At 51.6% G+C, this 24,528-nt stretch overlaps 9 protein-coding genes and 1 non-coding gene across 10 annotated transcripts, besides 6 other annotated features; 5 read left to right on the forward strand and 5 right to left on the reverse strand.

Moving 5' to 3' along the window:
• Nucleotides 1–41: 41 nt before the first annotated feature.
• On the forward strand, nt 42–1,340 carry ACLA_017010 (glycoside hydrolase family 16 protein; the record flags this gene model as incomplete). The annotated part of the gene is made up of 1 exon (XM_001274680.1): nt 42–1,340. One exon carries the CDS (start codon nt 42–44, stop codon nt 1,338–1,340), a length of 1,299 nt encoding a protein of 432 aa, XP_001274681.1.
• Nucleotides 1,341–1,969: 629 nt separating this feature from the next.
• ACLA_017020 (SUMO protease ULP1) lies at nt 1,970–5,377 on the reverse strand (the record flags this gene model as incomplete). Its single annotated transcript, XM_001274681.1, has 1 exon — nt 1,970–5,377. One exon carries the CDS (start codon nt 5,375–5,377, stop codon nt 1,970–1,972), a length of 3,408 nt encoding a protein of 1,135 aa, XP_001274682.1.
• An 808-nt stretch (nt 5,378–6,185) lies between these two features.
• Nucleotides 6,186–8,083, reverse strand: ACLA_017030 (PAP2 domain protein; the record flags this gene model as incomplete). The annotated part of the gene is made up of 5 exons (XM_001274682.1): nt 6,186–6,250; nt 6,314–6,795; nt 6,853–7,623; nt 7,728–7,944; nt 8,029–8,083. 5 exons carry the CDS (start codon nt 8,081–8,083, stop codon nt 6,186–6,188), a joined length of 1,590 nt encoding a protein of 529 aa, XP_001274683.1.
• Nucleotides 8,084–9,845: 1,762 nt separating this feature from the next.
• On the forward strand, nt 9,846–10,830 carry ACLA_017040 (Rho4-like protein; the record flags this gene model as incomplete). The annotated part of the gene is made up of 3 exons (XM_001274683.1): nt 9,846–10,133; nt 10,206–10,409; nt 10,462–10,830. The coding sequence occupies 3 exons, from the start codon at nt 9,846–9,848 to the stop codon at nt 10,828–10,830; spliced, it is 861 nt and encodes a 286-aa protein (XP_001274684.1).
• Nucleotides 10,831–11,432: 602 nt separating this feature from the next.
• On the reverse strand, nt 11,433–11,929 carry ACLA_017050 (DASH complex subunit DAD1; the record flags this gene model as incomplete). The annotated part of the gene is made up of 3 exons (XM_001274684.1): nt 11,433–11,609; nt 11,668–11,730; nt 11,852–11,929. The coding sequence occupies 3 exons, from the start codon at nt 11,927–11,929 to the stop codon at nt 11,433–11,435; spliced, it is 318 nt and encodes a 105-aa protein (XP_001274685.1).
• Nucleotides 11,930–14,364: 2,435 nt separating this feature from the next.
• On the forward strand, nt 14,365–14,604 carry ACLA_017060 (uncharacterized protein; the record flags this gene model as incomplete). Its single annotated transcript, XM_001274685.1, has 1 exon — nt 14,365–14,604. The coding sequence occupies one exon, from the start codon at nt 14,365–14,367 to the stop codon at nt 14,602–14,604; it is 240 nt and encodes a 79-aa protein (XP_001274686.1).
• Nucleotides 14,605–14,710: 106 nt separating this feature from the next.
• Nucleotides 14,711–14,764: a microsatellite.
• A 1,887-nt stretch (nt 14,765–16,651) lies between these two features.
• Nucleotides 16,652–17,434, forward strand: ACLA_017070 (uncharacterized protein; the record flags this gene model as incomplete). The annotated part of the gene is made up of 1 exon (XM_001274686.1): nt 16,652–17,434. One exon carries the CDS (start codon nt 16,652–16,654, stop codon nt 17,432–17,434), a length of 783 nt encoding a protein of 260 aa, XP_001274687.1.
• Nucleotides 17,435–18,856: 1,422 nt separating this feature from the next.
• ACLA_017080 lies at nt 18,857–18,954 on the reverse strand. The gene has a single exon. It is a non-coding gene; the product is annotated as a tRNA-Cys (tRNA).
• Nucleotides 18,955–20,293: 1,339 nt separating this feature from the next.
• Nucleotides 20,294–20,313: a microsatellite.
• A 71-nt stretch (nt 20,314–20,384) lies between these two features.
• Nucleotides 20,385–21,411, forward strand: ACLA_017090 (uncharacterized protein; the record flags this gene model as incomplete). Its single annotated transcript, XM_001274687.1, has 3 exons — nt 20,385–20,479; nt 20,536–21,162; nt 21,369–21,411. 3 exons carry the CDS (start codon nt 20,385–20,387, stop codon nt 21,409–21,411), a joined length of 765 nt encoding a protein of 254 aa, XP_001274688.1.
• Nucleotides 21,118–21,187: a microsatellite.
• Nucleotides 21,243–21,280: a microsatellite.
• Nucleotides 21,310–21,339: a microsatellite.
• A 262-nt stretch (nt 21,412–21,673) lies between the features above and the next one.
• ACLA_017100 (Zn(II)2Cys6 transcription factor domain-containing protein) lies at nt 21,674–23,819 on the reverse strand (the record flags this gene model as incomplete). Its single annotated transcript, XM_001274688.1, has 3 exons — nt 21,674–22,126; nt 22,176–23,518; nt 23,591–23,819. The coding sequence occupies 3 exons, from the start codon at nt 23,817–23,819 to the stop codon at nt 21,674–21,676; spliced, it is 2,025 nt and encodes a 674-aa protein (XP_001274689.1).
• Nucleotides 23,208–23,233: a microsatellite.
• Nucleotides 23,820–24,528: the final 709 nt, after the last annotated feature.

Genomic DNA, 24,528 nt, shown 5'->3' on the forward strand with positions numbered 1-24,528 from the left:
GATTATCAGTCACGCTGCATCAATCTACACTCTCTGTTTCAATGATGAAGACACTCCTCCTCTCCCTACTGCCGCCACTCCTGGCTGCAACAGCCTTCTTTCCCTTCGTTTCAGGAGATCGCAGTACCGCATCTCCCAAGCTGCCATTCGATTACCACAGGTGCCAGTGCGATTGTTATGTCGTGTCGGGCCCTGAGCCGGGCTACTTCGAGAACTATGCCTTTTGGGACTTTCGAAGGATTCCTTTGCCGGACAGGAAGGTCAACGTCGAACAAAGCGACAACAGCTCCAATCCCCTACTGCTGACCAAGAGAAGAGTTCACAACAGCGAGAGCGAACCACAGGATACAAACAGTACCAATAGGACCACGATGGACGACGATGAGGATGACTCCAGTACCCTCCTCCTCTCACATACTGCGTTTGCATATGACTGGAAACCGCAAAAGTGGCATCGGCATAGCAATAGTGTGGGCCCCGTGCCCCTGCTCAACTCCCCGGAGAACGTCTTCTTTGCCAGAAATCCTCTGGACGAAGACGATCCCGAGTCCACCCATCTCGTTCTGCGCGCAACACGGTTTTCAGACCACACCGCAACAGCCGAGATCGAGCATTACCTGCGCAACGTCTTCCATTGTTCTCTCCGAGTCCGGATGCGCGTTATGTCAATGGCGTCTGTGGCACAGCAGCCCAAGCTGTACGGACATTATCTGCCAAACAACACCACTACCCAGGGATCGACGGTCCCCAGCGGCGCTTGTGCGGGCATCTTCATCTATCGCTCCTCCACCTGCGAGTCTGACATCGAGATCTTGACCTCAGATCCACACACCGTCGTCCGGTACGCTAATCAACCAGACTACGACCCCGTAACTGATACCGCGATCCCAGAAGCTGGTTCGATTGGCATATTGTCGGAACCATGGACGAATCCCACGACGCATCGCGTCGACTGGCTGCACGATATCTCGCGCTGGTACGCCAACGATGAACTGCAAGCCTCCAAGAGATATGGTGTCCCCAGTCTACCAAGTATCATGGCGATCAATCTGTGGAGCAATGGGGGCAACTGGACCGGCGATCTGTCTGTCGGACAAAGTGTGTATGTTGGTATCGAGTGGATCGAATTCGCGTACAATACCTCCTTGAGATTTCGCAATGCGCCGGATGATATTGTTCCCGTAGAGAGACATATGCGTGGACCTGTGGCTCGATCTGCTTCCGAGCCCGAGTCCGACGACGACGTGGAAGCGTTGGAGGAAGCCGATCGTCTCTCGGAGAGGAAGCGGGGACGCCAATGTCGGAGACCGTGTTATCTGGACGACGTCGAGTATTCATGATATTCCTGGGCGTCAACTCCTTGGTCCTCTCAATGAACACTTTCAGCTCTGGATTTCCGGATAGTCCAAACTCCATACCTAAACAAAGACAAGTATCCCGATTTTTGATTTTTGAATATGATGAGCCAGAAGACTGGTTGGACAAGGAGTAGATTTCGTCCTACACAAAGGGTTCTTCCTTTTAGACATCAGACAGAGATACACAGCGTCGTAAGATACCGAAGAAAGCATACTGAAACCACAATGCATGCTCAAGTCAGGAGCCGCAGCTTCGACCGACGGGGTATCCAGATTCAAAAGAGTCTCGAAACAAGAAAAAGAAAGAGAACCCAATCCGAAAACAAAAAAAAAAAAAAAAACAACGCCACGCTGATATCGCGTAGTAAACCCATACAGTACATTGCAGACCCCATGTCTATCGTTCCATCATAAGTCACCAAGGCCTGCCCCTGCCCATGCCCATGCCCATGCCTCCAGACGCCCGAAATGCAGCCGAACCGTCCTCACCAGTCTATACGACATGGCCAACGGAAGTGATCGTACAGTGTTCACACATTGTGCTTTTTCTTTCTCTTTTCTTTTCTTCGCCTCTTTTTTTTTTTTTTTTTAACTGGAGGAAACCTCGCTGCCTATAGCAGCGTCTGGCCATCCCTAGTAGGATCGAAATCCCCTTCCAGTCCTCCGTTCATCAGCTCCGCCACGATCTTTCGGCGTAAAAGGACCATGTCCCTCGCGCCGTAAGACTGCGGCTCGATACCGATGGCCACCGCCTTGGCGGTTGACAGGAGAAATACGCCGCAGTCGCTGCCGTTGTCCTGCTGCGGAGATATGGACGGGAGGATGGTCCATTCCTCTTCGACGTAACGGGAGCCGAGCTCGGCACGGAGCCACCCCTGCACCAGCCCCACGTGGCGCCGGGAGAGAGCACCGAGAGAGTCGAAGTTCTCGATGGTTCTCTCTCCGGGCTTCACGACGATCAGTGTCCAGTGTGCACTGTTGTGCACGGGGATGAACACGGTATCCACGTTCAAAAGAGATTCCCCTCCGATCTTGGCGCGTGTTGCCCAGCGACGTACGGACTGGTAGCCCTTGTCGCGGAGATTTGAAAAGAAGAATGTCTGGAATGCGTGGAAACGAGGTTTATCATGGCGCCCCGCGTTGCCATGAGTGCGGCGGAGATAGTCGACGATCAGAGCGAGATATGAGTTGATGATTTCGTCGTTCAGCCATGCCATAGGAGTGTAGCAAGTGGCAAGATCTCTCTTTGTCAAAGGGTCGCCGGCTAAAGTTGTAGCAACTTGCTTGTTGTTAGCCACGGCCTTGATCTCGGATATCTTCATTTCCCATTTCTCTGGAAGTGGTCGGACAGCTGGGCCTTCGAGTCGCACTCGAGTAGGCTTGCGCTTTTTCTTGTCTTCCTCTTCGATCTTCCTCCAGGCAGGAGCATAAATAGACTCTGTGCGACCCGGGGGAAGTGGCTTTGTGACGGGATAGAACAGCCTCACTGCGGAAACGGGCCGTCCGAATGGGAACTCGGTATGGAGCCAGTCGTCACGTTTGGCCTGGACCTCTACGTCGCGCGGAGGTTTCACATGTTTGGGAAGTGTGGAGGCTGGGGGCACATTTTCTTTCTCTTCTTCAATTTTTGTTATGGGCTGGGCAACACGGTGAATCTCAGGAGACGTTGGGGTAAGGTGAGGGGCCAGCTCCGTAAGGAGCGGTGCAGATGTGGAGGGCAGAACTTCGGTCAAAGGTTCTTGGAAGCGAACATGCTTGGGCTTCCGTTGAGGTTCAGACGGCAACTTGGCCTTGGCGAGAGTAGGACGTGTCCGCCCGATATGAGGCTCTGGCAATGCAGTAGCGGACAGTGGCAAAGGCCGAAGTGGCTCATCTTCAGATGTTCGAAGCGCCTGCATTAACGCACGCTTACGCTGAGCCTGTTTCGACTGTCTCACGTGGGCACCCGCAAACATTCGTCGTTTCAGTTGAGGACTCAAGGACTGGACTCGAGACCGCCTAAGCGAACCAATTCGGGAGTCTCCGAGGACACTCCCTTTTGCTGGCGTCGCTGTACGGGGTCCGATTCGTCCAATGCCCTTTCGAGGCCGTGGAGTTGTTCCTAGGCGCTTCTTGGTGATCGAGGAGAGTTGAGGCTCTGCAGCTAATGCAGGTGAGGTTATAGAGGCGGCCGAACTTCGTGGGACATCAAAAGATAGATCTGGGAATGGGTAATCCTCAACAGTGGGATAGCCTCTTTCCTTGCGCCATTGGTGGCTCTTGATCCGACGTCGCTGTTCTTCCGGAAAGGAACGAAGATTCGCTCGAGTTGGAGAAGCTGCAGCGGCTGCCGCAGTGCGACGAGTTGCGGTAGTAAGCCGATTCTGAAAGAACTTCAACGCGCGTTGTGTCACATTTCCGGTAAGCGCTGTGGTAGTAGCAATGGCAAAATTGAAGGTCTGCGTCATGGCGCGACCGATGGTACTGTTAGCAGCTTTGTGAAGGGTGTTCTGCAATGAGCCCCACGAAAACTGCCATGAGGGAGAGGACTGCTCGCTTTGAAATCCATTGGTGGTCTGCTGGTCGACTTCGAGCTTTCCAGAAGAATCGGTGGGACCAATAGCTTGTGAGGGAGGTGCAATGTCGGCGGGAGTGGCAGCCGCCAGCGCACCTGACATATAGGGTTGAAATTCTGGGGTGGATCCCCCGTCCGTCGAGTCTCCGCGTCCTTTAGGGGTATTAGCAATAAGATCGAATGGAGGTTCATCAGGCCAACTGCCTGGAATATGGAAAAGCGATTGGGCCACGCTAAACGGATGGCTGGCGCCATGATCCTGGGAGATTTCCAAAGAGGTGGGACCAAAAATAGATAGGGAAGAATGAGCGGGTAAGTTACCTCCGAGAGGGTGGACCGTTGTCTGTTCAACATCACCGACCTGCGCGCCGATGCCGGGCTCAGATGTATGGTTTGGACCTTCGGTGAAGCGAGGGGGGAGAGAGGTGGAAGGAAGGCCGGCGTTGTGGGTATCGATGGCCTGTTCGAATCCTGTGCGAGAGCCTACAACCTTCTCACGAGTGATCTCAGGAACATGGGGTTGGTTGTTTGGGCCCTTCCTGGAGTCGAAATCGGAGAACAAATCGAGAAAAGGGTGATCATTGCGAGGGCGAGTGATGAAGGGACCTCCGCCGGGCTGAGTTGTCGCCTGTCCAAGGGTTGTGTGGAGGTCGGCGGTTTCGGAACGAGCGTCACTAGATGTCACTTGCGTAGCTGTATAGCCAGTCTTCTGAGCCACACGGCGATATTTGGTAAAATGGGCAGAAGGAAGGTTGTTCGAGCTTTCAGGTATTGTATGGGCTTGGTCACCGCTCGGACCGTCATCGACCGATCTCTTACGAGGTAGAGAAGGTGGACCAAATAGAACGGAAGTAAAAGGATCAGCCTTGCGATCTCTACCTTCAGATGGGGCGTTGAGTTGATGGAAGCCGTTCAGGAGCGGACCGCGATTGCTGGAGATGCCACCGGTCAAGAGACCAGTACCATTGACTGCCGGTCTGGCACCCACAGGGCGCGTCTCACGATTCAATGCAACGAAGGTCGAGTTGTTCTTTGGCAACAGAGGTATTTTGGCGCGATTGAGATCAGGCCGCACGATCGCGATTGAATTCTGCTTGATGCGGTTGGGAGCCTTCGATTTCGGGGAGAATCTGAAACGAGGCCTGATGTAGGGGGAGCTGAACAGCGTTCCCCAGGGATGCGGATCATCCAATGAAGCTACCAGACGCGGTGCGCGATTGTCAAAAGTTGTAAGTCCGGGGTGAGGCGATCCTGCAGTGGATTTCTGGGGGGGGATGAAGCCGGCCGACTGCCCGTTTGTGCTTGGTTGTTGCCGCGCAGGGGATGGTTTGATGGGACTGATATCCATGGGGTCATATGAGGTGTTATCAACGTCCAGCTGCGCTTTCTCGGTCGAAAGGAAACGCATGTCTTCAGACCTGTCCTTCGCCATTTCTGGCTGCTGAACCGAAAAGAGGGCGGCCATGTCGACCTTGAAAGAACGATCTAAGCCTGAATGAATATCGTTGAATTGAGGAAAAGCTGTTGTGGAGTAGTTTTGTGAAGATCGCAGGTAGAAGGAGAATGATATGAAGCAGCAAAGAAGAATGAGGAGGAAGAAAAAAATGAGAGGGGTAAGTAACAAAGAAACGCTGGGTATCGTGAGGGTGGAATCAAAACATCGAGGTCGCCATTCACTGACCCAGTGCAGGTCGCAGTTCTTTGATAGCAGCTCAAACCGTTGCCATAGCGAAAAGCCCATTTATATGCGACATCACATGAAGCAATCGACTACACAGCGAAGCAGCCTCTGAAGAGGCAAAAGTCCGAATGGCGACCTCCCACTGAGGAGTAGAAGCGATGAAGATCGATAAGAGACCTAGATTTATCTGCGATGCGGAAGCTCTCACGAAGCTTTGCCCGCGCGTCGAATCACGTGAGGGACAGCCTTACGTCAGAAAGAACCCTAGAGCCGAATAGGAATAGTCCCTGTGTGAAATGCAGTGCACAACGCACAAAGCTATCTTACGCAGATTGCAGATACATCAACCAGATGATGTATTTCTACAAGAGCTTCAGGGAAGATAGAGAAGTACAGTTATCTAAACGTTGTATAAAGTAGAAATCCAAATTCGTCAACGGTCATATGTACAGAACAAAGCTATATGTTACAGAAAGGGGAACGCTTGCAACAGTATTAGCCTCGATCCATTCCTGCGAAAGGCAGTAAGCAAAAACATGATCCAACAGGACAAGAAGACATAAATGGTTGTATATTGCCGTGGTCTCGTTATTCACAACCCAAGACCTAGTTTGTCGAAGACGATGGGGGCACCTTCGATCGTTACCCAGGCGATACCTAACATCAGAACAGATTAGGAGCTGAATCGTCATGATCGACAGTAACATCATAACGACTGACCTGAATATACTACCAGCTTGGTGACCACTTCCACGTCGTACCGCACACGGGGTTTTTTCACTTGCGAAAACATCTCCGTCATATCGGGCTCTTTTTCGTCCTCGTAGGCAGGGAAGGGTTCCGTTGACGTGTCAGCATCTGGGCTGTGTCGTGGTATGCCCGTTCCCATCATATGCTCGTACTCCTGCAGCTTAGATGGTTTCCGTGACAATTTGGGTGACCTCTTCTCAGAGAGAGAACCTCTCGGTGTGCCTCCATCACTTGACACGACGCTCGCATAGTCATGAGCAACATTCGACAAGCTCTCGCGTCTTCGTTTCTCGCGATACGCTAGTGTCTCGTAGGCGTCAGCTTCTGATTGCGGGCCAACAGAGATGGCTCGGCTTCGCGGATGGCGGATGCTGGTGAGAATTGAAGGGATGTCCGAGAAGCTCGGGACGATTTCGTGGTCCTTGAGATGCGAAGGGACCGTTTGGTACAGCCTTTCGTAACAGTTAATCAATCCGTTCCCAATAATCAATCATTGCATGCCAACTTACGAAGCTCGGGTGAAGAACCGCCGAGGAAGGGAGAGGCCCAATTTTTCAAGGGCGCGAAAAACCGGGGGTAGAGCCTTCAGAAGAAGAGGCTTCATGGTTTCTCTCCATGCGAAAATCAACAACACTCCCAGAACAAAGCGACATATCGTCTTGACCAGTCCAATTTCCTGGAAACGGAACGGGATTGTAGCTGGGGAGGGATCGGACCAGGCAATGTCGGATTTCGCAAAGTGCCAGGATGCCACCTGCACTCCGATAATCACACCCGCAAATGCCACACTATCGTCAAAGCACGGGCAGTCATCCGCCGGTTCGGGGTGTATGCGCACAAGGACTATAAGGATCAATACGACGAGCGCGATCTGCGTCCCTGATGCAGAAAATACGTAGTCATCGAGGAGAGGACCGTACGCAAATTGCAGGAAAGAAATAAAGGTCCCCAAAAGACAGCCGACGATGACATCGAGGAAGCCATGCATACCGCAGTAAAGTCGACCCAGCACGATTGAACTAACGTAAAGATAAGTCATGCCTTGAAAGAGGAAGTTGGCGCGAGGGCTCAAAGTCGCATCGGGCGAATTGAGTAGTGTGATCACGTATACCGCGACAGAGACCGCATTGGTTGAATGAGTCGAAGGGAACCCGTACTCCAGCGCTGCGGACCCGGACATGGTGATGCGCTGTAGCGGGGGCGATAGCGGACGAGGAAGACATAGCAAGTCCTTGATGAAGCCGCTAAAAAACACTCCAGATGCCAATACTTGGACAAACCTGACCAGCGCAAAAGATGGTTAGCCGATATGATCATTTCCAGAGTGCATCCCGTCCGTATCGATGGATGGCTCTCAAGGCGTCCAAAAGCCGCAAATACCTACCCACGGCCCAGATTTGTATAACCACTCCAGAACAACAAGGGCAAAAAGACCATGAAAAAAGTATGTGTCCCCAAGTTGGCGGTAAACGCAAAATAGGAATCTAATGAAGGAGTCCGTATTTTCTCCTGGAACCAGGCCAGATAAGGTGTCTCATAGCGGATCAGAGGAAGAAGCTTTTGTCGAGGCAGGTAACGCCAGAGTGGGAGTCGATTTCGATCTATTCAGCAGCAGCCGCAGACCACGAAGGTGAGATTAGCATTGACCCAAGTGAACCAGCGAGATCCTCTGCATTCTCACTCACAATGATTGAGGCTCCTCAGCCCAGCATCTGGATTGCCGTTTGTCGCCTTATCCATACTGGAGGCGGCCAATTCGAAAGGAATGTGATGAAATTGCAATTTTCCCCATAGAGTTCCAGCTGATGACGACTTATCTCTCGGCACACACGCAGGTACAACGACGTGGGCACATCAAGCTCAGACCGAAGATTGGGCGAATCAGCCACCTTTTTGTGATCCTCCGAAGTCTATGCGTTTCTCAGGGGGATTCAAGTCCACACAGTACACACGGGGGGCTGATGAGCCAGCCGGGATCAACGCGCCAATATCTTGGGGCATAAAAGAGCTGGTGCTCGGCGCTCCGGCTGTTGCGATAACGATTGTGCGCATTTGCCGCTGACTCAGCAGCACTGCGGAAGATACCAAATTACGAGTCTACGAGAACAACTCGGAAGTCGCCTGCCGGCTATGCAGTCAGATTGAAGACAAGAGGATTGGTAGTTCAGTACAAGGTTCCCCTCCCAATATTAAATGGAACAAGCTGTGAGGTCGCCGGTGTTAGTGTGCCCTGATGATTGTCCATGTTGGTGAAGACGGGCTCCGTAGAGCTATATATATATCTGCGATGTTTTGCTTGATCGATTGCAGTGTTTGGATCAAAATTGACCTGAGGAGTGAAGCCCCCAAATAATAAGGACCAGATCACAGAATAACGTGTTCGACAATTTGACCAGTCATCGATCCTCTGAGGGATTGAGAGTATAAGACGTTAGTTATACTTTCCCACCAACACCAAGAGGTCAGTAGACAAGTATGTCCGAGGGATCACAGGCCGAGATCGGATGCTAAGGCTTGTTACACCTCAGATCCTATAGTCCTAGGCACAGAGTAGCAGGGATTCTGTTTCAACAACATCACATAAGGCACACCTTCGGGACGAAAGCTAACGAGAAAAGCCTGGAAGGAACCGGAGGCATGCCTACCACTCCGTAGGCTACTAGACTATCTGGTCATCGATATTTGCATTGGATTTTCGGCCAGCTGGAGTCAATCCAGGGACTACCGAACCATAAGCGGACGCCAGTCATTTCAGATCGGAGCGGCATCCAGGGTCACCAAGAACCCAGAATTCCCGTCAGGCCTGGCCAACAATAGCGCATGGCGATTGGGATAGACTGTATCCGTACTCTGTAGTTATTAACGGTGGACCAGATTAACACACACACACACGGATCTTGTTTTGCATGCTAAAAATAAGACGAGAACCAGAGAAACGTGCAAATGGGGGAAATTCGAACTGGACTGATGGATGGGAGGAGGATGGAGGATGGAGCTCAATGCGTCATCAGATCCGCCTGGTTGCCATGGCAGCTTGTCCGCCCGTAAACACCGCATTCTGAGTGTGTGCAGTTTCATGTCGCCTGTGCGTGTTGTTGGAGCAGCAGCTAGACTAGTTATGTTCCATCGCAACTCAAGCAGTCACAGTGCACCAAGTACTGTGTAAAAAAAAAAACAAAAAAAAAGCAAAAGAAAGGAAATCTCACAGAGACATCCCTTTCGTCCTTCAACTCCTCGAGTACTATTCTGAGTCGCTTCTTTATCCATTGGAACATTCATCCCAAGCATCTATTTGCTCTCTATCCGTTCGAAAACTGCATCCCGTCGCTATTTCACCTGCAAGTCCCCTGCAATAGAGGAAAGCAATAAAACCTCCGGTGTCCTTTTGATACGTCAGCTAGGCTGTAAAAGCAGCCACGCCAACAGGTACATCAGACCGATTCTCCCCCCTTCCGGGTCCGCTGGGTACCTCGTGCCAATTTATTTTCCTAGTCACATCAACATGTCAGGACAGCTGTATGACGACCAGGCCTACGCTGCCGCGCGACGTCGTTCTCTCGCCACGCCTCCGCCTTCATTGACTCCAAGACACAACCGGACCCGTAGCCATAGTGTCAGGGTGAGCAACGGGACGGTCAGCACAAATACCAGCATATCAAGTGGGCGGATGTCCGAGGCCACAAATATCACTCAGCCACCCGCCTACTCAAAGAAGTTCGTCGTGGTAGGAGACGGTGGTTGTGGTAAGACATGTCTTCTCATCAGTTATTCGCAAGGCTATTTCCCAGAGGTAGGTGTTTCAAATTTTGAAAACCGTGTCGGCGATCCCGTTTCATGACCCTGACGCCTGGATCACCTGCAGAAATATGTTCCTACCGTTTTTGAAAACTACATCACACAAACCACGCATCGAGCATCGGGGAAAACAGTCGAGTTGGCCCTCTGGGATACTGCTGGACAGGAAGAATACGACAGACTGCGCCCCCTCTCGTACCCAGAAACAGATCTCCTCTTCGTCTGCTTCGCTATCGACTGTCCTGCGTCATTAGAAAATGTCATGGACAAGGTATGTTGACCACCGGATGTGTGGCTATAACAACTCTAACCAGGATGTCCAGTGGTACCCCGAAGTCCTACATTTCTGTCCTACCACGCCGATCATCCTTGTGGGCTTAAAATCGGACCTGCGGAATAAGAGGACGTGCATCGAACTTCTGAAGACCCAGGGATTGACACCCGTCACACCGGAACAAGGCGAAACGGTAGCCAGGAGAATGAACGCCTCATACGTTGAATGCAGCAGCAAGGAGATGCGCGGCGTGGATGAAGTCTTTGCACTCGCCGTCGATACCGTCGTTTCTACCGAGGAGCAAGGATGGACAAGCAGTAGCCAGAATCATGGTACCAGCAGCAAATCGGGAGGCGGTGGTGCCGTTCCCAGGGTGAGTGGGAAGAAAGTCAAGAAGCGTACCTGCAAGATTCTGTAGACCCGCTCCTTCTACCCTCTCTCTCACTTGGCTGTCTTTGCTTTTCTCGTTTTTGACTAGCCAATATGGGGCCTGGTTGCCTCTGCGGCGCGATAAACCGCAGCTTATCCTCTACGTGACATGGTCAGACGACAAGCAGAGGCTGCTACTGCCATGTGGTACGGATAACCCACTCTTTTGGTTCAACAATCGCTGGTTTCGGTGGTTCTCTGATTTATTTCCCTTTCCATGTTGCTATACCTGCCTTTGCTCTGATGATTGTCACCATTAGCTCCTATGATGTCTCTTTAACCCTTCCCTTTTTTTTCTGTTCGCTCGATTGGCCCTATTTAAAGATTTGATGTCTGTTATGAATTAGCTCTGAGGCCATTGTTCGCATGCATGGGATGGGTGTTTACCGGCGCAGACAACGATCCCATGTACCTGAAATGATAAACGCTCAAGATATGATAAAGTTGAAACCCTTATTCTATACAAAGCATCCTCCTTCATCGTGGTATCAAGTAAATAAAAAAGCCTAACTTCAAGTACGTATCTGCATCAGAAAACAAAACCCCCCACATGCGATATCTGCACCCAACGCCGGGATATGATCAATGGTATTAGTGACTCGTGGAGTCTCCCTCATCGAATGTCTGATCTTGAGCATCCCTGTCGCCCTCCGAAGCGTGAGGTCCTTCGTTCTGCCTCGAGCCGGCTTGGTCATTTTCCTCCGGCCGGCCCATGAAATTCTCAAACTGTGACCAGAGAGCTTCGACGGAGCTGAACTCATTGCCAACCTGGAATACCCTTAGCAGATGCACAAAAATCTTTTCCATCCTTTGTAAAAGCACTTACTGCGATGATACTTTCTAGGTTGCGATTTAACCGGTTGATGTTTTGGAGTACTTGCTCCATGCCCTATGCGCCGTCAGCAATACAAAAGACCATAACCAACCCCCACAGTAGACCGAGTGACATAGGACAGAGGGAAAGGTATGTAATGGTAAGTTTCTGGCTATCGATCTTGCTGAATACGTACCACTGCAATTTCCCGAACCAGTTCCTCTCGCTGCTGCTCAAAGACTGTTGGGGTGGAGGATCTGGGAGTCGTCGACATTTTCACCAATTTCTATGCAACAAGATCGATAGTGGAATAATCTAAATAGCTTCCACCGGGCCAGATTGAAGGCTCGGATATTCCGATATTACAAGTTAGAATTGATTTCTTTCTGCTGTCTTCAAGACGCGCTGCTTGTTACGATTTGAGCTTTGTGGCTGATGAGGGGCGGAAAACATGGCAATATTGAATTCTTGCCTGACCGCCTGTTGTACCGCCTCTGCCTTGTTGGTATCTTGGCATTCTGACTTCGTGTGAGTGTGACAGTCCAAGGCTATTTTGATTGTTCAGATGTACTCCGTAGATCAGATATCGAGGAGGAAAGATTGCTAGATAGACCCTTACTGGAGTCTATAAATCTTTGAGTATGTTACTAACCCTGATGGGGTCACTGTAACACAATGACCACACCTAAAATCCGCCCACTGATTTGCTAGCAAACTCGTGCCTGAAATTCATGTGTTTCTCAGCCCATTACCTCTTGGATTCTTCATCATTTCTCTTCGGTCCTCTCCCTCAACCCTGATAGTCTCGCAGAGGAGGACCAGGCTGAAAAGGTGTCCTGACATTATTTATCCGCTTCCGTATACCTATCTGGTCAAGCATACTGCAATCAGCTTGACGTCCACAGCTTCCTTCCGGTCATACGCATGGAATACGCCCAGTAACGGGCTACGGAAGCCCACCGAAGCTGTGTGCTTGGATCTTTAATGCTTATCCGGAACACAATGACCGGCGAGAGTGATCCAGATAAGTACAACACCGCTACAATATACGACTCGAGGATTCCTGGTATATCGCCGTCTTCAGCAACTTCAGACATGGCGCTGATGCAATCATCCAAGATCCGATGGCCAGGGGGTAGAGTCGTTGGACTGTGCAATGCCTAGATCATAAGCTGAAGGAGTTTGAACGCGAGCCATACAGCTGGGTTTTGAAGACCGCGAGCGAAGTGAATAGCATTGCATGCTTCTGGCTTCACAGAACAAACCAGTAAGTGGATTTTATCACCAGCACCATCTGCTGAGACCTTGACGCCGGACTGATCGATCAAGATGCGGCATTGAAAACGCATACACTCGGCGGGGCTGAGTGGGATTGGTCTCGAGTGATGAGACTAAACATAATGGGTGGAGGGGTTCTTCTAGTTTGAAACGGCGAGGCTTCCTGGCGGTTAGGCTGGAAAGGGAGCATATCTCTGGAATCTGGATACGTTCTGGAAGCAGATAGGATACTCTGCAGGATGGCGTTCAAACGCCCAGGATGCACAGGGGTAAAATATGAAAAAACTGCCGGATTACCGGAGTACCGCATGCTTTGCTATAATCCTCCGATTACGGGGCCAGGAGTGAGATTGCAGGGGTTGAAGTAGAGGAATGGAGGATGATGCTGTCAGCGGCTGTGCGATGTGTCAATTATAATCTAGAACCCGTGCAGCGTCATTTGTCTTGGAGGAATGCACCCACGATCTGGAAGTCGATTTAATCCGTAGGGGGGAGCTCAAGATGAAGAATTGGACGGGTCGAGACTCTTTGAGGATTTGAAATATTCTTACTACGTAGTAAGTAGCAGGACTAGCAGGATGAGCAGGACAAAAATTAGGTGAAACCAGTTGGGATTTAGATCGGAAAAGTGCTCGTTTCATGTGACGCTGAAGTCGAGTCTTGGGATACTCGGCAAGCAGATACAGTCTCTAGTCTGTATACTGTGGATACACACTGTCGACTCATTCTTCATCAACTTCTATTGAGTGTGTCGAAATGGCCAGTAGACAGTCAGATGCAGATCTGACGAAAGACAACACGTCTTCTCTGTCTCCCGTCCGCAGCCACAGGGCGCATCCTCCGACGCCATTTTAACTCTTTCCCAAGCGCCCATTCGGCATCGAGTCTGACTAGGGCGATCGTTGCCCCCTCCAGGCAGTTCCTTTTTCCTTTTTTCCCCACCAGAAGAGGGAATCCATCATCAACCGCCATGCTGTTTCGGGTTACTTGGGCTTCTTGGGAGGTCATTCGCAGTCAGAGAAGGGTAAAGAGGGAAGAGAAAAAAAAAAAAAAAAAATCAAAGCCCCCGCAGACTGGCCGCTGATCAGCTGCAGGGTCGTGGAAGCAGAAAGAGTCGCTGCGATGGTCGGGTGTATATATAATGGGACTCTCGTCTGCTGGTGCGTCTTCGATGGGTGGAAATGGAATCCGTTCATTTCGTCCTTCTATCTATATAACAGCAGAATCCCTCGCCAGAATCAATCTACCGAACAAGTGTGTTATGTCTCGATTGCACCTCATCTCTCTTCATCTTATCTTGATATCCTCAGTCGGCTATTGTTGATTCAACGCTGTTGCACTATAAAACCACTGTGCCGTCCTTCACTCTCTACTCACCATCAACAACTCCTACCTCCATCACACATCACCTAGGTCTCTATACCAAAAACAATGCGCGACATGCCCTCCAAGTTCGTCGAGATCCTCAACCCCGCCGATGCCAACCTGCGCATCTCCGAATCCGACGTCCGCCTGGAAGATGTCCTCGCCGACCATGAAGCTATCGTCACTCGGCCGCGCTCCTCCACCAAGACCAGTGACCGACCAGACCGCGATAATTCCTCCTCGCCGTCGCACCGATGGAAAAGACTCAGCACGATGCTGACCGCGCCGCGGCGGTCATCAACCTGATGCGCTTTTCACGAGCCTCGACTTTTTTTCCTTTTATTTCCATCGACCGAATCAGAATTGGATTCTTCGATTTCACGAGCGACGATTGGACCATCTGACGGCAATATACTCTATCCTACACTACGCTACATCATACAACACCACCTATACCATACTATACGAGCGACATCCAAATAGGCCACGACATGTGGACGATGAGCGATATGACTGGATCATCTCGCTATCCACCTACCCTATCTGACGACGCGATCGAGAAAAACCTCTTGCTACGACAATGATGTTACGAATATGAGCGCCCCGTATACCCCATCCATCTTGCTTCGCTTGTTTTTGCTTTGTTGCCTTTCTGGAGAAGACTTGGTCGTGTCGAGCACGCGCAATCATTCATGTATTACTACATCATATTGTGGAATCATCCCACCAACACAAATCAATCAAATCAAATCATGAGCATGATCACAATATACATTCGTACGTACATACGATCTTGCCACTACGGCGCAGACAGACTTCACTGCACAAAAACAACACCACTCTTGAGGTAGACAACAATACATAGACTAGCGCATACTCCAGTATCAGTAAACTCATAAGCCTGTGGATCAAGCACAGGAATGTGTTCCCCCATATCTATCAAAGCATGTCAACTCTGATGTCGATCCTTTGACTGACCGAGTAAGTATCGCCTGGCACCGCTATCCAACCCGTCTATCCGATCGCATTGATCCGGCTGATCTGCGACGTAACCCGAGACTATATTTAGTTTTATCCACATTTGTCATCTGTATCTTCGCCTTCTACAGAGTAGTTAACTGACTTCTCAAGTGTGAGAGAGATATCTGATAGAGTCATGGATGCATCCTTCAGGAAGGTCTGGCGTGCCCTTGTGCCCGTGACGTCATCGGCTGAGTGTTGCCTGGATGCCTGAATAATATACAAAAAGATCCTCACATCATCCGGCGCTCTGAGGGAATAAGCACTGGTTGACTCCCAGCTAGAGCCGAGTTTGCAATTTGATGTTGATGATCGACATACGCACCTGCTGCTGTTATCTTGTTTCTCAACGATGTGACGCCTCATCAGACCCCCTCCAAGTCCAAAGTGCACCCACTGGAGAAACTCAATGAGTTCTCAACTCGCATACTTTAATGTAATATGACAAGTTACAGATAGGAAACCAAGCCCCGCAGTCGACAAGTGGTCCAAGTAATGGCTCTGTCGTTGCCATAGCCATCGCCATCGTCAAACTCACCCACTTCCCCCCCCGCAGACAACGCCCTACCCCGCCAATACCCTGACGCTCGGAGGCCATACGACAGCGGGCACACGCCCTCCAGCTGGGCCGCCGCGCATGAGAACTAAAGCTTGCAGGGTTTTTTTGTCTACCATAGTTTGGATGTGCAGTTAGTGCGAAGAAGACGGAGGCACGGGTCACCGAGTGTTTGGTAGGTGCGGCTTTCCGCGGGGTATCCATGTGATTCCGTCTTGAAGGGAGTCGCTGCTGGCTGCTGGCCAAGTATATGCGCTTTGGCCATCGACAGAAGACGGAGTTTGCATGTATGTGGGTTGATGGAACGAGAGGTGCAGGATTATGTCGCGTTCATGCGGACGTTGACTGGTTGGGAAGACATCCCCCTTGAGTAGTAGAGTGAATATCCATGGAGGAAGACAGACGCGTAGATGATTGGAAATCTGCACGTCAAGAAAAGAGCTTAAATAGGTCATTCTCAAAACAGATTAGCAGGCCGGAGTGTAGGAGAATGTTGTTGTTTGGGATCATCATGACACAGAGGAGGGTTCAGTCGAAGTGTCTCTACCATCCCGTAACCTGGATTGTTCGAAAGGAGAGACGATTCTATTATTGCTGTCAAGACACCTTTAGATCGAAGAAACAATGCCCCAACAAATCTTTACTGTCTGGATCGCTATAGGATGGCGTTTCGTTACTAGTGACGTCACGGCCATGTATTGAGCTTCATCGCCCTCGCAGCTCAACTTTCAACAAGCATCCATCTACATACATCACGCATACCCCAGAGCTCACACAATGCCTCGCGCACGCTCCAGTAAAGCTGCATTGACAGCGAGAAACCCTCCATCCCCGCCATTGTCGGAAAAGAATACCATCCCAGCCCACAAGCCTCCGCCAATCACCGACAACACAAGCCTACTGAGCTCCCAGCAAAGCGACATCGCAGATACGATTCCCTTTGATGAAGACGAGGAGGTGCTCGAGGAGACTGAGCACACCACGGACACGGAGACAGATAAACCCAAGAAGCCCGTCTACGCTGGCGGCTACAACGCCCTGAAGTCGTTCCAGGGCCAGGTCTACTCCGGCATGGCAGTCGGTGGATCCCACACCTGGACCTACGACGAGGGTAGATGGAAAGAAACCAAAGAAGAGCCGGATCTGTGGCGAATAGACTATAGGACCAACAAGCGTCGCGCGCGCAAGGCGCCGCAGGGAAGTGGCGCCCCTGTCGGAACGGAGTATCGCTGGTTGGTTGTGGCGCACCAGCATGTGAAGAAGGTCGATGCGAACACGTACGAGACGCACCTGACGGGTTCGAAGTACAAACTGGCGTATAAATCCGCGTCGTCGAATTCGTGGTCGATCCCTACGGTGAAGAAACAGCGGGAGAGGGAGGTGGAGCTGCTGGAGGACGCGAAGAAGCGGGTTCAAAGGCTGCCACCGGTGTTGGCAACGGAGAAGGTCAAGGTTGAGAAGCGCGAGAAGGGCCAGCAGAGCTTGGAGAGTCTGTTTAGCAAGGCAGCGAGTGCGGCCTCAGACTCGGGGTCGAAAAAGAGGAAAATCGATAGAACCTAGTCGACAGGGCACAATTGGCAGCGGACCACAAGATTGCATCGCATGGAACAGAATCCATAGGAGGGAAAGGAAAGGGAGACTGGAAGTAGGGTGCACATCTCCACCTCATCCGAACTGACTACATTGAGGGTTCCTAGAACAACTAAGGAACTCGCACGGCTTTTACTCGGCCGGAATGGGTGAAGGTATGCAACAACACCACGGGGATTTTTCTGAGGCAGTGAGCGCCGAATGATAGGTGATCATACGGTAACAAGAATTGAAGCTAATCAGCGTGGAGCTTCAACCCAAGCGACGATGTGCCTGTCCCAGGAGGTGGGAGACCAGGGTGCAAGGTTCGGCTTTAGGAGGTAGAATCCAAAAGGCCGGCCCTACAAGGGTGCTCCATAGCATATCATGACAAGGAGTCGCGCCACGATTGGGTGCAACTCGAACATGCATATCTTGCTCCTTACCTGTAGTGCGTTCAGGACGGATTCAGCGAACTGGTTGGAACGACGAAGGGGACACTGCAGTCCTTCACAAGCTACATCTGCCACCTTTAGTCTCCCGTCAGGATGATCTTCTGTCTACCATACCCTGCCCTACCCAGGGAATATGGCAGCGACGGCGCGAGAGAGAACAGGGGCTAGACCATCTTACCAGCTCCGGACATCTTTGCCTCGTGGCAAAACCGTCTAGAAGAGATCTATTCTATTTATCCCAGGTAATAGCCATCTGGTGACCATCCTCCGTCTTAGGGGGGAGTTTCTATGGGCAGACACTAATTGATCCCTTCCCTACTCCAGCATTGTGCTACGTCATCTGGCCATCGCTTGCCATACATTTCTACTCACCATCTATGTGGCTGCCCCTGCGGCTCTGCAAACCGATGTAGATCAGCGAAGGGAAGACTTACTAGCCAGCCATGCCCATGGACCATGGTGATCCCCAGCCACACTCAGTATCACTTGACAAGGTTCGTATAATCTTGGTTGTACAGCTTTGCTCTTATCTGGCTGAACAAGGGCTAGAAGTGCAGGAGTAGCTCATGCGGCTTCGATAGATGCTGCATATCTAAATTGAATTTTCTTTATAAGAGGTCCGTCCATCTGCTCAACACTAGCGCGCTAGTAATATTCACCGGACATTTATTGGGAGATTTACCGGGGGACGTCAGTCCACGAATGTCAGCCTGTTTGACAAGTATATCAAGTCCAAGGTTGAGAAGATGGGCCACATGTTTGCTGTCTGTGCCTAGAAGCGCTTGGAAGTTGGAAGAGGACAAGTAGGGCAAAGGCAGTACTCTGTAGTGTACCAGTATTTTGATGATAGAGAGGAGAAGGGACTGATAAGCTCTTACTCCCTATCTAAGAATTTAATCAAAGTTATTTCTTAGGTCTAGAAACTAGATCTATAAATTAAAAGATGAAAAAAAAACAAAGGACTGACCGTGGATCGAACACGGGACCTCAAGATATTACAGTAGTCATCTTACGATGTCTTTGCAATCTCACCCTCTACCACTGAGGTACCAGTCCTTTGATGTAGAGCTCAGCCAGTTTATGGTTTATATATCGTCCGGCTCAAAAATCGTTATTCGGCTGTATTTTGCTCCAGTTGAATAGTCCTTCCCCTTCACAATATATGCTTTGTACCAGTATTGTTTAGAGAGGCAATTCCTCCCTGACCTATCACAATAGATCCTAAGGCTAACCATACTCTGTCAACAATGAGTCTGGGAATGACGAGCTTACCACCATCTGCCTCATCTATCTTCTTGCGGATGACTTCAGAAGCGGCCCCATACTGGAGGGAGGCGATGGAAGGTTGTCCCAAGCGCTAGAGACAAGGCTCAATCACTATAAGCTTCACGAATATGCGTGTCTGGGGTGCTACAAACATGGTGTGTTGCGAAGAGACCTAGTCAGCTAGCTAGCTCGCTACGCCTAAGCCCATGTGCCCTATATGAAGCCATACAGCCAGATGGGTTTCTCTTCTCTTGATTGACTATTGAATTCCATTCAGCTCCCAATAGTGGCCCTATGACGAGGCTCGTTGATTGCTCTAGCGTGTTTGATATCGGCGATGGCTATGTTCGTGTAATAATACCACGAGAATCCATCGAGATATGTCCATACATCAAAGGGTGGGCTTCTAGAAGTTCGGTGTAGATCAGTCGAGACATAATCGAGGTTATAAGCAAATGAATCCTTTACTCTGTTAAAATCCTCGATTCCATGACAAGATCATGTCGCTTTGAGGGTCATCGCCAACCCTCGAGATTGGAAGCTGTATCCCTTTCTCTCCACAGGGTATACCACGTGTCCTGCCTGAAAAAAAGGGAAAAAAAAACAACAACAACACAATCAACCAGCAGATACTCTTCTGACTACTCCGTACGGCTGAGGAGTCTAGCGTGGCGCAGGCAAATGCTTGACTAGACTAAGCCTCCTCGTATACTACGTAGCTGTCTCGCGTTTCTCGTTTTCCCATTTAGGGATCTGGTTCCACTTAGAGTATAGTTCATGACTAACCCGATGTAGCATGTACTTCGTCTCTACGGAGTACTCCGTCATGGCGTCGGTTGTTGCCCGACAACGACGAGTATCTGAAGATTTTGATTCGATGTTGGTGAATACAGCCTTCTGGGGGCGTGGGCGTGGGCGTTTATTTTCTTCGGTAGTGTAGTTCGCTGAGTCTGGATGATTTCGTGCAGGATGAAGCAGGGCTACGCCACACAGACAATGAGCGTTTGTCAAGAGACGGTCTGCATCTCATTGGAAAAGAATGGATATCGTGATGGATGTTGCCTAGCAGCTAGAAAAAGCTTACCGTTTACCCTTTGCTAGGCTGTTCTCCCCAAAAAGTATCGTATCGTATATATATATATATATATACACCCCCCCCCCCCCCCATCCGTGGAAAGGGGTGAGGGCTATCTACAAACGAGCGTCCGTACAATATCAACATGCCTCTCTCATACCGCAACGCCGTTGCCGTTGCAGAGATCGTCTTCTACGCCCCTGTTTTTCTCATTGCAGTCTACCTCAACCTTCGCCATGGGTAAGTATAAGATAAGCACCAAAAGTCAGCAGAGCATCCAACGCTGACGCAGACAGCTGGCAACGCGCCTACGGCTGGTTCTTCCTCGCCATCTTCTCCCTAGCCCGACTCATCGGCGCCTCGCTACAGCTCGCCACAATCCAGGACCCAGACAACATCAACCTCTACATCGCCGCCGCAACGCTCACCAGCGTCGGCCTCTCGCCGCTCCTCCTGGCCAGCCTGGGCTTCATCGCCCGCGTGCGCAGCAGCATCCACAAGTCCCAGACCACCCAGACCGGCATCCCCACGAAGGCCCTGCGCCTCGTCGAGATACTCACCATCGTCGCGCTGATCCTGAGTATCGTCGGCGCCAACTCCCTGCCGAGTGGGACGTTTGCCTCCGGCGAGCCGCAGCAGGTGGATCTCCCTTCCACCATGAAGACGAGTATCGTCCTGTTTATCCTGAGCTATATCGCCATCGCCGGCCTGGCGCTGTACCTCTGGGTGTATGTGCGCTCCATCCAGCCCGGTGAGACGAGGTTGCTGGTCGCCGTGACCCTGTCGCTTCCGTTCCTTGCCGTGCGCCTCTTGTACTCGGCTCTGGCGATCTTGGGACATGACCCGCTCTTTGGCTGGGTGGGTGGAAGTGTCACGGTGTGGTTGTGCATGGGGCTGGTGATGGAGGCGGTGGTGGTGGTGATGTATGAAGGGGTGGGGATGACGGTGCGACAGTTGAGGGAGGAGGAGAGGGCGGAGTTTCTGTTGGAGAGGGAGGGAGGACGAGAGAGGAGGAGAAGAGAGAGAAGGGGAAGAGAGAGGATGTGATCGGTTAGGTTATCTTTGAGGGCTTTTTTTTTCTTTTCTTTCTTTCTTTTTTTCATTATTGGTTTGTAAGAGAGATATATAGACTAGCTAGAATCGTGAGCAATTGGAACTTCAAGTTCTGTTGAATACACCCTCGGTTCGAGGAAAAGACCATGGGGCTCCGACGGTGATGACCAGATCACTCGATCGGAAAATAAAAAAAAAAAACCACAGTGGTCGGAGTGCCCGTGCGAGCAAAACAAAAAGCAAGATCCGTGATCATAAGGGCATGGCCATGTTGAAGTCGGCCAGTACCCCGAATAGGAAAATCCGAAACCTATCAGCAATCAGCCTGTTAGGTGTACCGATGCAATAACCCAACCAATTCAAAGACGACCGTCACACAGGCTACGCATCCTGCATCCCTCCCGGCGCCATCTTTGAGCATGCCAGGACCATCCTGGTTACCGGCAACAAGGCCGATACATCCAACGGCCCCGTCCGGTCAATCTCTAATAGCCGGCTGACCGTCAGCCCCAGAGGTAGTGGCTTCTTCTCAGCCTCCATCGTCAAAAAAGGCTGCAGAGAATGCTCCCGTGCCAGCAACCACTCCTCCTCGCTGCAGGCGCGCCACATACACTCCGGCGCCGGGAGAGGCAGCTGCAAGACCATCGCGTCGCCGAGGGGCTCAAAGTAGGCCTCGTTGAGCTTGTGGGCGCGCGCACTGAGGATGTTGATCATGTGGACCAGGAAAATGTTGCGGCGCAGCGACTCGCTGAGTTTCCAGCGGTTCCAGTCGGTTTCCTGTTCATGGGGGAGGAGAAGGGTGTCTTGATGAAGTTTGTACAGGTGACGCGCCATCTATACACCATCAGTAGAGGGTCCGGCCCCTGGAAGGGAAAGATGGTACCTTGAGCAGGAACGAGATGTGCAGCTCCGCAGCTTTCTCCGACTCCTCGCGCTGTCGCTCGTGGGCCTCCTTCGGACTGTGTGGTTCCAGCGCCGCTGGTGGGAAGGTGTCCCCGAACAGCCCCAGGATCTGGTAGATGCAGACGGCATGCAGCGCGGCAAGACACGTTTCCGGCGCGTCCGAGGACTCGTGGAAATTGCGCACCAGCCTCTCGCGCTCCTGGTTGATCATGCGGTCGACGAACCCGTAGTTCGAGCCGACCGAGCTCGCGTGCGCCGACACGCAAGCCAGCGCGATGCCGAGCGGCTCGGCCATGCCGCCCAGAGAGCACCGGTACAGCCGGTGATGCACAAACGGTGACCAGAAGTCGCGTTCCAGAGTCAGAGCAGGGAATCCGCGCATTGTCCGGAGCATTTCCTGGTAGTCGTCGTCGGGACTGTCGGGGAGGAAGTCGTGGCCAAAGATGAGGCGGGTGGAGGGGTCGGCGCGTAGGCCCCGATGCAAGTCCTCCTCCGTGCTTTCCCAGCTGTCCGGAGAGAGAGAGGAGAGGGAGGAATGAGAGGGAAGTGATAGGTCGCGGTCGATTGGATATGAATCTCCACTCGTCGGCTCAATTGTGCTCAGGGGGTTCTTCACAATGTCTTGCAGGGACATGAAGAGTGGCGGCTCCCCAGCGTGATCCCCGAGCCCTTCCGGAAAGGAATTCCCCGAGGAGATATGCTCCGACAGCGACGTGAGATCGTCATTCCAGGGTAAGGAGCCGACCGACGGGAGATCATGGGCTGGAAACAGGGAGTTGTCGGTCAAAGGGCGCAGCATAAGGTCTATGGTATTTGAGCTCGGGATGGGGCTCCACGAGGTGGAGAGCGGATCCAAACCGGAGGACGAGGCCTCTTTGGGTTTGGAGGCTTTTGAATGACCCTGCTCATCTGAGCGAGTAGCGGCATCACCGACACAGGTCCGTATGTCTCCGAGCATCGCGGCCAGTGAACCAGGGACACCCGAGTCGAGACCTGCCATCGAACCGTGGCTACTGCCACTGCCACTGCCACTGCCACTCCTGGGAGAAGCCGACGATGACGACGAATACGCCGAGGACCCAGCTTTGCAAGCATCGGAATTCCTCTGCGCCGCCGCGATCGCAGCCGCCGCGGGATTGGCAGGCACCGAGGTTGGCGGATAGTTACACCGCGTGCGCGACTGGACACAGCGACTGCAAGCCGGTCGGGTCATGGAACAGCGCAGTTTCTTCTGCGCACATGTTTCGCACGACTTGCGCTTGGAGACCCGTTCCTGGCCGACTGTCTTGATGCAGCGGCGGCGGTGTCGGTCCCGCAGATCTCCTACCTCGTATCAGCTGTATCCTGCGATGGGCGTCAAATACACGGAGTCGGTGAGAAGGCAAGTATACTTACTTCGACTATATGTTTTGTTGCAGATCCCACATCGAAAGTCTGCATCGGGCATCTGTGGTAGCGGTCCTTGGGCTTGGGCATTGTTGTTATTGGTACGGGGCTGAGTGGATGGCCGCTGCAGGTGGTGGAGAGTCGGGAGGGTCACTGCTGATTTACCATGGTCCTCGACATCAACTCGATCGAGGATCATGGGAGATGTAACGGGAATGGGTTCAGCTAGCACTGACATGGTGATGAGGGGGGGGGGGGAACCGAACGTCCAGATAGATAGATGGAGTTGAGATTGAAAGAAGAGGAAGCAATGAGGGCGAGAGGTGATGGCCATGCGAAGATAAAGACCACGCACTCGGCGCTCACTGCCACATCTGGTATGCAATGCATGCATGCATGATGTTCCTTACACTGGCACGGCGTAAGCAGATCTCCGAAAGAGGAGAGTTGAAGCCGAAGGACATAATGATAAGGCCTCCATGGCAATGATCTTTAGCTGCAGATTTAGCCTACGGACTGTGACACGCTCGCCAGAAGAAGGTCAAAAGGCCAATTCATGCGTCCACGAGGCACGAACGCTCCACTGGGCAGTGTTGACTTTCGAGGTGCAATCATCACTCCGAAGCCAAATATCTCTAGCAACGACCAGGAAGGCCAGGAACAAGTCCCATGAAAAAGCATTCATCATTGGGTCTAATAGGTGGCTGTCCTCCCCCCGATGATTCTATTCGACGGCTACACGAGCAAGACTTGGATGATTGACTTGCCGCTAGCTCCGATCCTTGATGAGGATAAGACGGATAGTTAAGAGGCTTAGAGCAACAGGACACCAACCCAGAGGTGACTTATCCTGATTCCTGAGGAAGTGACTAAGTGCGAGGCCCAAGTTTCTCTGGTCGTACTCAGCATGACGCTCCAATATGAACTGGAAAGGAATGCCCCACCAT

Source organism: Aspergillus clavatus, genomic scaffold (assembly GCF_000002715.2).
Source record: "Aspergillus clavatus NRRL 1 1099423829795 genomic scaffold, whole genome shotgun sequence".
Classification (NCBI taxonomy): domain Eukaryota; kingdom Fungi; phylum Ascomycota; class Eurotiomycetes; order Eurotiales; family Aspergillaceae; genus Aspergillus; species Aspergillus clavatus.